We start from the raw sequence: 13,964 nt of genomic DNA on the forward strand, positions 1-13,964 counted from the left end.
TGGTCATGTGTTCATAATGTGACAAATGGTTGCATTATATAATCTTTGGTTTAAAACATGGATTTAGAGAAACAACATTTATTAAAAATAAATGGTTGGGTTTGTGCTCCTAATTTTTTGTTTGGCTGCACCAGAGAAGTTAACTGGATTTTATTAAGTATTTCTTCTGTCACTGCACCTTCCAGCAGCTCTTCAGGCATCTCTTGAAATATTTAATTTCTCCTTCCCCTCAAGACAGTATTTTTGGCCAACACTAATTCAACATTGAAATAAAGCACCATTCTGATTAGTATATTGGTTTTTAATACAGCTATTTATTAATAGATTTCTATACTTCCTCTGCATCGGCCTCATCCTCCGATATTTGTACCTGTATATGATGCGCCTCTAGCTCATAATCAGATACTCGTACTCTTACAAAGATGTAATATATAAATGTCTGGGGGAAACAGGCACAAAGTCATTTCTGTAGACATTTAACTAAGTTCTTGCTTTTCTGCTTCTCATTAAAACCCATGATAGTAACTGACATCATCTCCTTTCTGGGTATGTACTTCCCCCTTTAATGTTTAGTTCTACAGATTGTTTGGCGTTCGTTCTCTGCTTTTTTACTCTAAGCATAACCACTTTTCATCTTGCAGGTTTGTTGTGAAATAAGTGGAATTCTGAATTGCAAATGTTCATGTTTTCTTCTCAGGGTTTTTGAAGATGTCAGGAAGTGTACCACGAAATATTAATATAAAGGAGCCCCGATGGGATCAAAGCACTTTTTCTGGACGAGCCGCTCACTTCTTTACTGTAACAGATCCCCGGAATCTTCTGTTATCTGATGCCCAGCTGGAAAATGCAAGAAAAATTGTGCATGATTACAGGTATGTCATTGACCACTTCTACTGCTGGCCCAAAAAAGTCCATGTCATTGATAAGTACATGGTTATATATTTAAAAGGAAATATTTGAAGCACTGCGTTCATTGCACCACACTTCTTAGTTTGGAGGTTGAAACACTTTTTTTTAAGACAAATTTGCCAGTCATTGAGGTAATTCTGTCATCTGAGAACATCTATCAAGTATTCTGAAATACAGAAGTGTGTAATTCTGAAAATAGTTACTATGACAACAGAGGTTAAAACTTCCTCTTATGTGTGATATTGTTTGGAGTAAGTAGTTTCTTAAATACTTGGAAAGTAAATTTTCAAAGTTTCATGCTGATGACTCCAGAGATTTTAGCTCTAAAATCTAGTACAGCTTTGAGTAAATAGGAATTTGATGCTGGAGATAACAACTCAGCCAGCGTACCCACTGCTGGGAGTTTCAATTCTTTTTATTTTACCACTCCATTTAAAAGCTGAAGATCTACAAGCTAACTATGAGGCTAGATTAACGTATTATGAACATCCCAAAGTCCTCTGATACCACATTTGTCAGCGAAGGTTGCAGCATTTTATAATAATTGTGCTTTTTGCTATTGTCTCATTTTTTAACTTGTCCCAAGACAAGGTATTGTGCCACGTGGCTTGACAGAAGATGAATTGTGGAGGGCAAAATACATCTATGATTCAGCCTTTCACCCAGATACTGGTGAAAAGATGGTTTTGATTGGCCGCATGTCAGCTCAGGTGCCCATGAACATGACTATCACAGGTTGTATGATGACCTTTTATAGGTAAGTGATGGCAACATACCACATAACTAATTTGTAGGCAAATGTTTTAAGCGAAAATCAATGTTATTGTCAAAAGAGCATTTTAGAAGATTTATCGTAAATATTTTAAAACATAAAATTTCGCTTCCTTTTCTCTCTGCATTCCCTCCCACTGCTTAGTGGTTTCCTCCAGAACTAGCTGGGAGATAAACTCTTAGCCCTTATTCTTCACCATCCCACTTTTCCTCCAACTGGGGAAGTTGAATGTTCCAAAACCCCATCCTTGTAGGAGAGTTGTGTCGGGGACAAAGAGGAGGAGATACCTGGGAGTTTCTAGTCTTAGAGATCTGCTATGTAGGATGTTCTGTCTGCCAAGTGAGTGATCTGTACACTTCGGTCCATCAGTCATCGAGCTCCTGTTTGATCCTGCCATTTTCTCAGTAGTTCTTGAATCACCTCTTATGTCCAATTGGAATGTCCCCATGAGTAACTTGTACCCATTGCCCCTCATCATTTCCATGTGACTCCTTGTAAAAAGGGAATCTCTATCTTCTTTGTAGCCACCCTTTAAATACTGGAACATGGTGATAAGATCTCCCCTCAGCCTCTTTTTCTCTAGGCTGAACAAACCCTGTTCTCTCAGCTTTCCCTCATTTGGCAGCTTCCTAGGCCTTGGATCATCTTTGCAGCCCTTCTCTGAGCCCTGTCCTGCCCGCCCACATCGTTTGTGTACAGTAGGGACCAAAACTGAACACAATGCTGAGTAGAGTGGGTTGATGACTTCATTACCTCTGCTGGTCATGCTCTTGTTGATGCAGCCCAGCATCCTCTTGGCTCTCTTTGCCGCAGCAGCACCCTGGTTACTCATGTTGAGCATGTTGTAAAGCAGGACCCCCATGTCCCTTTCCACGGAGCTGCTACCCAGATGGGTAGATCCCAGCCTGCACTGCTGCTTTTTATCTGGTTATACATGCAACTGAATGTTTTAATGTCATAGGGATTTACTGAAACAGTGGCATCATATTGGCATTTTGAAAACACAGAAGATAAACGCTGTCTCTAAAATCCACTTCTCAGTCACTTACGGAGCTTCCAACAGAACTAGCAGACTGCAAGGGAATAATAACGCTGGAAAAGTATCATAGAAATTAGACTGTTTTATATTCCTCTGTGTGTTTTTTTAGGGAGAGGTTTGCTATGATGCTTTCATTATTACAACAAACCTTTGTCCCAAGTGAACCTTGCTATTTAATTACAATGCTTTTAAATTCTGTTCTTAGAAGTAGCTTGTACTTTCATCGTTAAGACAGTATCTCATTGTTGTTATTGTTTTGTTCAGATAAACTAGAACCTCTGCGTGATTACTGCTTGCACTTGCTTTTCTTGGTTTGCTGTCATTTTTCTGTACTGTTGATTCAACTATATTTTCAATAATAATAATAATTGTTTCTCCTTTCAAGAACAACACCAGCAGTGGTTTTCTGGCAGTGGATTAACCAGTCCTTCAATGCTGTAGTAAATTACACAAACAGGAGCGGTGATGCCCCAATTACTGTCAGGTCAGACACTGAACCAGATACTTCTGATGTGTTTACAAATTGCTCTTTTGTGTACTGGAACGTGGTTGGGCTTTAAAGTTTGAGGTGACAGAGGGATAAGTTTTTCTGTCTATGCTTATTATTAATATGATATGTGCAGATGAGAAGTCTGAGAATGATGGAGGCAAGGACTCCATTTCTGCCATTAAAGATAAACCCAAGCACCTTGATCATAAGCAGTTAACAGTGGTCTGCAAGTATGGGGTTTGGTACAGTTGATTTTAATTACTATTGTAGGCATGGCCTTAGAAATCCAAACTGATTTTATTAGTGTAAGCAAGTTAGAAATTAAGTACGGAACTAAATCTTCAAGGTGCTCATTCAGACACGTGAGACGGTGCTGAACAGATAGCGACACAGAACCAGCAGAACCTGGCTCCATGTTAAAATGTTGCTTGCACGTGAGTTTTTACTGCTAGTGAGAGAGAAGCAGAGTGTCCCATTTGAATCTTCCATCCACATCTTATTGCAGTATCACAGAAAGGTCTACTTCTTAACTTTTGAAAGGTATAACTACATATGTAAAATGTAATTATTTTGCATGTGCAAATGTCTTTATTTTTATTTTAGCCAGCTGGGAACAGCCTATGTTTCTGCTACCACAGGTGCTGTCGTAACAGCTTTAGGACTTAATGCCCTAACAAAGGTATTGCTGGTATTTTTTTCCATTCTGAACTAGACTTTGGTGTTTATGACGTGCTCATTTCTCCTCTGTGTATCTGTGTCATGTACAGCTCCCAGTAACTAGTTATGATGCCTTTTGGCAGCTCCTTTCTTTAGATTCCAAGCTTATTTTTGCCCCATGTAGATGGTTTTATATGTATATTAAAAGCCTTGTGTTTTAATACAAACTGTATATAATAAGGTGCCTTTTTTGCCATTTCTTTTTGTATGTCAGAGTATCTAATAGCCCTTGAAAGTTAATTGCAGTCGATATGTAATTACAACAATGTGGACTCATTATCCTATAAACTGTATAGGGTGTGGTTTTAAGGTGCAGTATCATTTCTGCAAATGTGGATACCTACCCTAGATTGGCTGAAGAACTTGTAAGGAGGTGTCACTCTTAAATGCAGAAAACTCGAATTCTTTAAACAAGTGCACAAAGCAATCAAGAAAAAAGATCCTCTACAAAAAAAAAGACACAACAACACAGCAATAATGTATTTTTTACCCCTCTGCTTATGCTTTATACTGAGTGGTATAGGATTGACAAGTTATTTGAGAGACTGTTCTAATTAGAGTAATTCATATCGTGTGAGACACTGGCCCAATGAACAGTCTCCACAGCCGGTGTCTTTCCATGCAAAGCCACTTGCTCACTCCCCCCGGGTCCCTGGGGGAGAGAATCAGATGAGTGAGAAAACTCGTGGGTTGAGATAAACACAGTTGAATAACTAAAGCAAAAGCCCCGTGTGCAAGAAAAGCAAAACAAGGGATTTATTCACTGCCTCCCATGGGCAAGCGTTCAGCATCCCCAGGAACGCCGGGCTCCAGCACACACAACGGTTACTTGGGAAGACAAATGCCACCACTCCAAACATCCCCACCTTTCTTCTTCTTCCCGCAAAATATCTACTGAGCATGAGCTCCTATGGTGTGGAACATCCCTTTGGTCAGTTGGGGTCAGCGGTCCCGGCCGTGTCCTCTCCCACCATCGCTGGTGGGTGATGTGAGGAGCTGCAAAGGCCTTGACGCTGTGTAAGCCCTGCCGAGCAGTAACCAAAACATCCCTGTGTTATCAACCCTTTTCCCAGCACAAGTCCGAAATATAGCCCCATACCAGCTACGGCGGAGAAAATAAACTGCATCCCAGACAAACCAGCACACTTTGCCAGCGGAGACGGTGAAGTTGAGGTGTGTTTAGTGTTGCTGTTGTGCTGACAGGCGTACTGAGAAGCTGACAGTGCTCTGCAGTGATGCTACTAAATTAAGATTGGTTTTGGCAACCTCCTGCCACTGCTCACTCTGAGAGAAGTATCCGACTTATGTCTTATTTGTTTGTTGTTTTGCCTCTGCCCCACCAGTGAGTTTTCATTGAATTTTAATTTAAAAGAAATAAGTCTGGCCTATCATTAGCACATGAAGCATTTTAATATGACCTTTGGGAAAGAAAATAATGATGTAATTGTTTTTCTCTTTTTTTCCCCTGTGTTTTACAGCATGCCGCGCCTCTTATAGCACGGTTTGGTCCTTTTGCTGCTGTTGCTTCAGCTAACTGCATTAATATTCCACTGATGAGACAAAGGTAGGAAAAAGAACTAAGATCACTCATTCTAGAACATGGTGTCAAACTCATTTTCATCGGGGGCCACATCAGCCTCACGGTTGCCTTCAAAGGGCCAAATGTAATTTTAGGGCTGGATAAATGTAAGACTAGTTACATTTGCTGTTGCAAATACTCAATTGTTTGCTTTTCAGCATAGTGTTCACCATATTTTTCACTGCCTTTTAATTTTTTTTTTTGCCAAAGAGTGTTGCAAACAGGCTGATTTGAAAATAAAATAAAACCTTAATTCTTTTAATTTAGAGTTTTAAGGGGAGAAAGATTTAAAAAAAAGGTGGATAAATGCATGTCAATAAGTGCTTTATTTTTACCCCTTAATCAACAGGGAACTCAAGTTTGGAATCCCTGTCACGGATGAGAAAGGGAACAGGCTGGGTGAATCAACAAAAGCAGCTCAGCAGGCGATTGCCCAGGTGGTTTTATCAAGGGTTCTTATGGCTGCTCCTGGCATGGGTAAGAATAACTGACTATCACTGATGTGAAAGAGATCTTAAATTCTATATAAGTGATTTTTCTCAGCAGCCAAATCATCTTACAGTTATGCAGGCAGTATTTATATTTCTGTTGAGAAGTTCTACAAAGAAATGCACTTTACTTACTGTGAAAACATCCACAGTGTGTTACATCAGAAGAGTTCCTGGGATGCTTTTGCAGAAAAGATACAGGTAGTAAAGGAAAGGTGACAAATTCTGCTTGAGTGGAATTAGTTTAGTGAAGGGCAGGTGCTTTGACCAGTGCCAAGTTACTGAGCTCAGGTTTAGTTATGTGTGAAATTAGAAGTTTTGCTTATTGGGAGAATTTACTTCTGTAAACACCAATCCAGTATGTTGAATTGGCACAACGTGAAATGAAAGCTCGGTTAATGACAAAAGGCTGTGAAAATTGTGTTATGGTATTAGCTGATCTTAGCAGAAAATGAAAACCAAGTGCCTTTTTCTCCAAGGTTAATGTGGGGTTTTTTTCCTTCATTTGCAGCAATTCCTCCCTTCATAATGAATGCCTTGGAAAAGAGAGCCTTTTTAAAGGTTAGTCTTAGATAATCTATGTGTATGTATTTCATATTCTAAGATAATATTTTCATTAATTTAAAGTGTTCTTAGTCTTCATATTTACCTCCCAAACACTCTGGGAGGACATCACCGCAGAGCTGGCTTTATAGTTGTTGCATTCTTGATGCCTTTCTTAGGCAGAAATAGCTTGGTTCTTTTAATCACAGTGTAAAATAACATTAAGAAAATATGAACTTTGTGTTATTTTTATAATTGTTCTTAAAATGCAGAGTCCCTCCTAGTAAATAGTAAGTAAACCTTCCTTGAGCTGAGACTTGTAATAGAGTTTATTAGAAAGAACATTGAAAATCTTAATAATGCTTTTCTTGTCAAGATGTCAATAACTTTGTTTAGCTGCTGTAAGAGCAATTTGACTTTGGGAACAACGATGGTAAAAATCTCCTTTGAAAATGAGTCTTTAAAGTTTACTCTATGATTAAGTGCATAGAATGGGCAGGCGTCATGAAAGGTTACATGTTTGCTATATTCTGTTTATACTAAAGTCGTGTAAAAAGTCAAACACGCAGTGTTAGTAAATATATACATCAAATCAGCATTATGGACTGTGTGTGCATGAGAGGGAAAAGAACAATAATGAAATGAATTATAAGATTGTCTGACACAAGAGAAATAATATTCCGATGACAAAGCCTATAATCCTTTACCAGTAAAGGGAGTTTCGTCTTCCCAGCTGATATCCCTGATTTATTTCCTTGTGCTGCTCCAGGCGAACAATCGTCTCCTTCCTGTTAGAAAAAGTCAGGAACAGACAGTGTAGTCTGAGTTTCCAGACCCTGGCTTGGAAAACTGGTTTGGGTGGGGACTGGGAGGACAAGCAGGGGAAGTCGCCTCATTTTGTCTAAGGCAAAGCTTTCTCAAATATTTAAATTCTATTTCTTATTATTTCTGCCTTTCATTCTTCGCATGCATAGTTAGATTACCCAGTTACCTACGTTATTGGAAAGTGCTTCTGTATTAGTGGATAAACATTGCGAAGAGGTCCCAAATATCTTCCAATTTTAGGGTGGTTTTTTTCCTGAAGTGCTTTGCTATTTTCCTCCCCTTGTCAGCAGAAAATGCTGATGCTCGGGATATAAAAATAGGAAATGTGGCTGTTGAGTTTGAGAGTGAAAGCCGGTGTGTGCTGCTTAGTGCATCCCAATAAACCGCCTGCAGCCTAAAGAGCCCTGTACTGATGTAGCTAATTCTTAATTGCCGATGTCTTTTGACCCACACCCCGTTTGCAGCGTGGCTTTTAGCAGTTTGTGATAGCGTTATGTTCTTGTTAATGTATTGCTCAGGACATTAACCCTTGTTTAAAAAAGAAAAATAATTTGTAAATTTAAAGCCAGGGTGATTTTATATGTATTTGACACAGGAGAAATGTCACAAATGCTATCAACTCAACTGGAAAATAAATTTTCTGAAGAAGTTGCAGCAATTCTCAGAGTTTGGAGACAAATATCTATTGGTTTTGTGTGGCATAATCAATATAAGGGTGTTGTGAATTTTTCAGATCAGCAAAAATGAGCGATTTCTTCAGTGACTTCCCACTGGTCTTTGGGACCATCATGACCGTTTATGCTCATCTGTTCCTCCCCCTCAGCATCAGAGACTGTGAGTTCAGGTGCAACCCTGCTCTGCAGGTAGTCAGTGGTAACACTCGGTAGAGATTAGTATTAAAACCATTAAGGAATGAGCTGCATTTTTAACAAGCAGCTTCTGCATGTCGTCTGGAGGTCTCAGAAGCACCATCCCATTCGCACAACTCCAGCACCATCCACAGAACGCTTTACTAACTCATTTCCCTTTGCTTTGCGCACCATCACTCTGGAAAATAATTCTCGTACGCGTGGCGAAGCCTTTTGAGCAACACACATGGCCAGACAATAGTCAAGTGGTTGTGAAATGATGAGGACAATAGAATTATGTTCTTCAGGAAGATAAAGAGCAATAAGTGCCTCTGGAATGCTGGTCTCAGTGATAGCAGGCTATCATCCTCTGCTATTTGAAATAAGATGTAGGTTAAGTAGCGCTATGAGTTCTCCATATTCTGACATTGTTTCGCACGAGGACATTTTGATGATAACATCAGTATTAATTAAAATTTTTCCAGGAAGGTGTTGCTAGAAATTGCCTCAAGAATTGTTTTAGAACACAAGCACATCCTTGTTGATTCAAAAAGAATCTGATTACTTCTTCACTTGAAAAAGTATTTTATATAGATATATATATACGTGCTTTTGTGATATGTTTCAGCAGTGGCCTTGGCTGCCTTTTGTGCGGTTACCCAGTGTCGTAGTTCTTGATCAGGCTGTATAGTGTCTGGTTGTTATCTCCGTTGTCACACACTTGAGTAGCTCTGTGCCGAACCCACTTACTTTATCTGCTGAAGGATCCATAAACAACCTTGCTCTGAGGCACAGCTTTTCTAGATTTATTTTAGTTACAGGTAACCATAGAAACTTCTGAAGATTCCAATCAACATTAAGGTTTAATTTATGTAACTACTCTTAGAGGTTCAGCTACTGTTTCTCTCCTGTTCTACAAGCTGGGTTATAATAACATTCAAGTTGATTTCAGAAATTTTCTCATATATCCTTAAAACAAACTCCTCAGGGTCTCTTAGTCTGCAACTAAAATATGTGTTGCAAAGTGTTACAAAACTAGAGCAGAGCCTTTTTTTTAAAGCATCATTCCTGAATGTCTTATGCCTTAGGGTCCTCCATGCATTCCTGATTTAACTGTCATTCCATTTATTCATTTTTTTTAAAAACAGGCATAGTGGAAAGTTGACAGATTTTAAGACCCAACAATGAAAGGAAGCAGTTAGAAAAAAGCTGATTCTCCTTATGGCTTTTGTTTGCTTAATGATCATTTCTTCATTTTCTCTGTTTGCACTAACCACTAAAGATGCCATAAAGACATCTGGAAATTAACTCCTAGTTCATCAGGAACTGCCTTCTCCTGGAGGTAAATGACACATCCCTAACACAGTAAATTCTTCTGCTGTCTTGTACTTCTCTATTTTATCTCTTCGTAGGGATGTACAGACTGCACTTGTTTTACGTTGTTCCATATGCAACTCCAGTTCTTAATATTGACCTCCCAGTGTTAGGGTTTCACCTCACCATCTTTCCTGATCAATGCAGCCCGGTAACATTCTTGAAAAAGGCTGCAACTCATATCAAGTACCTTGACAAAAAATGCTCCACCACATGAAACAGCTGCTGTTTGCATTGTCTGTGCTAGCAGACACCTCTCTCTCCCTTAGATTTACGACCAACTCCGATCAAGGCATGAAACCATCTATTATACTGTGATACTGTGATACTATGATTATTCTCATGACACCCTCCAATGTTCTTTACACTTATAAAATCATATTTGAGGCTTTTCTGTTATGTACCTCAGGTCCCGTGCTTGTGCTTCAACATGTAGCTTCACTCTCCCTTAACTGTCCTCAGTCTGAAGTCATTTGCAGCACAGTTTGTGTTCCCAAACACGTGTAGCATTTCCCGATGCCACAGCCGTATATCCCATCCATGGCCAGTCACACCATCTCATCTTGAACTGTCCTTGTGTATAAATATAAAGCATTTTGAGTGACTTTATCTCAGCTGAGAGTCAAGCAAAGGTGTGTTTAGTGGAACGCCAGAATAGCCGAGCACTGCAGTCCCTCTGCATCCTTGTTGCTATTGCTGCCTTTTCCCTTTCTTATCTATTGTTGCAGGTTATTGCTGAACTCCACACTTCCTCCTGCGATCATTTCTGGATTACACATTGACTCCAGGGCAAAAAAAAGTCTTCTACATGATTTCTTCTCCCTCAGGCTTGTTTTCCATGCTTCTTACGCTGCTGCGACCTTCCTTAACACCAAGCTTTGTCCTACCCAGCTTTCTAAATTCCCTTCTATTTCTACTCTCAAATAGTGCCCATTTTTTGTTCACCAGTTTCCCCTTTAACTTCTACATCTTGAGAAATACTTCTTGCAGAAAAAAACATCATTTTTGTTGTAAACATCATCCCCTGTAACATGTGATTTTTAACTCATTAGCTGTTTTGCTTTAAATTCGACTTCCCGTTGTCGTAGCGGTTGTGTGCGTCCTGCTTACTGGAGACACTGATTTTATTGTAGCAATGGGCCGTTGCAGCGGTGTCATTTAAATAGGTCTGGCTTTGTTTCTGTAGTAATTAACTTCAACTAAAATTCTTAACATGGGGGAGTAGATTCCTCGATCATTTAAAGGCCTACAAGAAAATTATCATATTTCTTGGCGTATGTTCAAGTTCTACAAAAGTCACAGTAATGAGGAGTATGCTAAAAATGCAGCCATAGCTTGTTGCTTTTCAGTGTTGTTACCCCCATTCTTCTACCATTTTTTCCTGTAATAAGAGGTGAATTCTAACCGAACTGGAGCATATCAGGCTGTGCTATGGGGGTGAGTGCCTGTACACCAAATCACAAGACAAGGAATAGGAGATGCAGACTTACATTCTTCCTTGACACTCCCTTCTTCATGCTTGGTGGCCGCAGCTGCTGTTGCTCACATAGGAAATCTCCAGTTGCAAGTTAAAACCGGTGTCACTGGAGGGACAGGAGCTGTAACCAGCCCTGGCTCTTGGCTGCGATGTCCGGGCAGAACCCCCTGAGCCCGGTACCTGCAGCGCTGCTCCAAACTTGGGCTGCACTGGCGGCTACTGTGGGCTCGTGTGACACAAACAAGTGACCAACACACTCGGGATCAGGTCGTAAGTAAAACAACCGCCTGTCATCGTTTCTAAGGGCCGCTCGCTCAGGATAACGGCATACACTGATACCACTGGGAATTTTCTTATTGCTTTTCAAAGCTCTCAAAGCAGAGCTCAGCTTTAAGGTGTGTTGGTAATTGTTTTGCCTTCATCACGCCCAGGAGTCTTTTAGGTGCAATTTTTCTCTTACAATACAAGAATTCCAGGAAGGTGGGAAGGGGCAGGAAGAAAAGACACTCTGTTCACCGTGTGTGGTTTCTTTTCAACAGCGGTTTCCTTGGATGAGTGCTCCTATTCAAGTTGGATTAGTTGGATTCTGGTAAGTGATTTCTTTGAGCTGCGTCTGCTATTTTAAGATATACCTGGAGGTTTTTTGGAGGAAGTAGCAAGGTTTGCACTTTGTGAGAAATTATTTGTTTCTCCACTGAGCTGAGAAGTTAAGGAAACTACAGCAGTGACTTCACTTCCATATCTGTAACTGATAATACCATTAAAAGCCATTAGTAATAAAGAAGCAGCCAAGAAAAGCAGGGGTTGTGGGGGCAGAGAAAGAGAGTGGAAAAAAAGCCACCACCACCCAAAAATCACATAAACCTGTAGCATTTAAAAAGATGCTTTGGCTGCTACCTCCATAAATAATAATTGGAATCCAGCTCTGTAGAGGTTGATGAATTCATGCAACATTTGTTTAATAGAGAGGTTTATTTGCTGTTGTCCAGCATTTTATGTTGCCATACACACCAATGCAAACTGCTGAAAGGCCATCAAATGATAATTTTATACACATTTGTAAGCATGGTATTGGTACGTGTAGTACTACATAGTCAGTAAATAATTTCATAAGGTATAATGCAGCGAGAAATAAAGGTTACATAGCACTCTGTAAAACTTCACCTCACTGTACACATCAAAAAGCTCCTAGAAGACCATGCCTAAGGGGTTTGAATTTTCTTTTAGCACCCTAAATATTTTAAACCCATTTTTGTCTCTTCTAGTCTTGTGTTTGCAACACCCTTGTGTTGTGCACTGTTTCCTCAAAAAAGGTACGTATTCTTCTTCTTTTATTACATTATTCTTTAATGTTACACTCTCAGATGCATGCAAGGTACCACAAAAACACAGAAACAAGTGGTCATTGCTCCCTGGAGCACAGAGTCTCAATTCCCATACGACAAGTGTGATAAACTTGAGAATATTCACAAAAGTAATAATTCTGTTACTCATCAGTAATATATAATAGTTTATTTACAAAGTCCCAGCAGCTTGAGATGCAGCTATATAGACTGAACAAGATATTTGTGTGAGTAGTTTAACCATGCTATTGCAAGCAGAGAAGTATGAGCTTGGTAACACTGAAATTATTCATCAAAAAAGACTTTTGCAGTATAAGCAATACATTCATGTCCGGTAAGGTTATGGCTTCATTAAATACAGAGTTCGTTTTAATTTTAGCAGGAAACTCCTCTGGTTATACAGCATTTGACTATACATGCTTAGTTGTAATTTGATTAGTATTTTTCCAGAAAGAGTTTATCTACATACAAATAGCTGAGTACCAAAAACTGTCTTAGAAACACTATTCATTATAGCTGAAACCATAATGAAATGTGGACAGGTTACCTATAAATAAATTCAGCTCAATTTGCAATATGAAGAGGGTCTTAAATTCAACTAAGCTGTCCCTCCCATATTATTAGTGGTTGTGCAAACTTGAGAAGCTGCCAAATGTGGCTTAAACAACGCAAACTGCAGCCAAATCCATTAAAACAGCAAGCAACTAAAGTAGCTTTTGGCTTTCAGGAAACAATACCCAGTTCTCATCTGCTTTAATGGAGTACAGCAAAGCAGTCTGACACCACCCCATTCCCCACCTGGCACAGAATAGAGAATTGCAGTAAATAAGTGTCATTAGGCCACCTGGAGCAGATTTGACCAACAAGCACAGCAGGTGTGGGACAGTTCTTGATTTCACCCAGGGCTCTGCACAGGAAGATTAGACCTTAAACTGGATTTAAGGAAACCACAGCTGTTTAAGTGACCTGGCAGCTTAGTTCACTTTACTGGGAGATGACTCCTATAAAAATAAACCTTTTATTCAGGAAAATGAGGCAGTAAGTTAAATATGCAAATACATTATATTGAATTAAAACACCTTGAGGAAGGTAAGTTTCTGTTGCCAGCAACAACCTCAAGCAACTGAGTAGATTCCTCCACCCTCATGGTAGCAGCAACAGCTGTTTCTTGACTCTATAGAATATCTTGTTGCCTTTTAAGCAGATTCATTTGCCCAGGTCTGTGAGCATGATTCCTTCCCAGGGAGTTTAAAAAGGATCTGAACACTTTTTTCACAATGCAGGAAGTTTAACTAGATGCATCATCCCTCATCTTTTACATTCAAGTGCTTGTTTTATATAACCATTTTACTGTTTCTTTTGCTTAGTTCTATGCCTGTTACATCCCTGGAGCCAGAATTGCAAGCCAAGATCCAAAAGAGCCACCCTAAACTAGAACGAGTATACTTTAATAAAGGATTATAATTCAAGGAAGGGAAGATATCTGCCAAGGAAGATCTTACAAACTTACTTTTTAATTTTGTGCCAACATAGTTGAAGATGAGAACTTGTCCCTCTGTT

General features: G+C 39.5%; 1 protein-coding gene across 2 annotated transcripts; it reads left to right on the forward strand.

Moving 5' to 3' along the window:
- Positions 1–708: 708 nt before the first annotated feature.
- SFXN1 (sideroflexin 1) lies at positions 709–13,868 on the forward strand (the record flags this gene model as incomplete). 2 transcript variants are annotated; one of them, XM_080353378.1, is made up of 10 exons in its annotated part: positions 709–872; positions 1,496–1,666; positions 3,106–3,204; positions 3,814–3,889; positions 5,406–5,491; positions 5,856–5,983; positions 6,506–6,555; positions 11,601–11,650; positions 12,327–12,374; positions 13,772–13,868. In XM_080353378.1, the coding sequence occupies 10 exons, from the start codon at positions 709–711 to the stop codon at positions 13,866–13,868; spliced, it is 969 nt and encodes a 322-aa protein (XP_080209504.1). The 2 variants fall into 2 exon arrangements, with proteins under 2 accessions (XP_080209504.1, XP_080209505.1); XM_080353379.1 differs by lacking the exons at positions 11,601–11,650; positions 12,327–12,374; positions 13,772–13,868 and adding an exon at positions 8,096–8,125.
- Positions 13,869–13,964: the final 96 nt, after the last annotated feature.

This window comes from Nesoenas mayeri, assembly GCF_963082525.1.
Source record: "Nesoenas mayeri genome assembly, chromosome: 14".
In the NCBI taxonomy this organism is placed as follows: Eukaryota; Metazoa; Chordata; class Aves; order Columbiformes; family Columbidae; genus Nesoenas; species Nesoenas mayeri.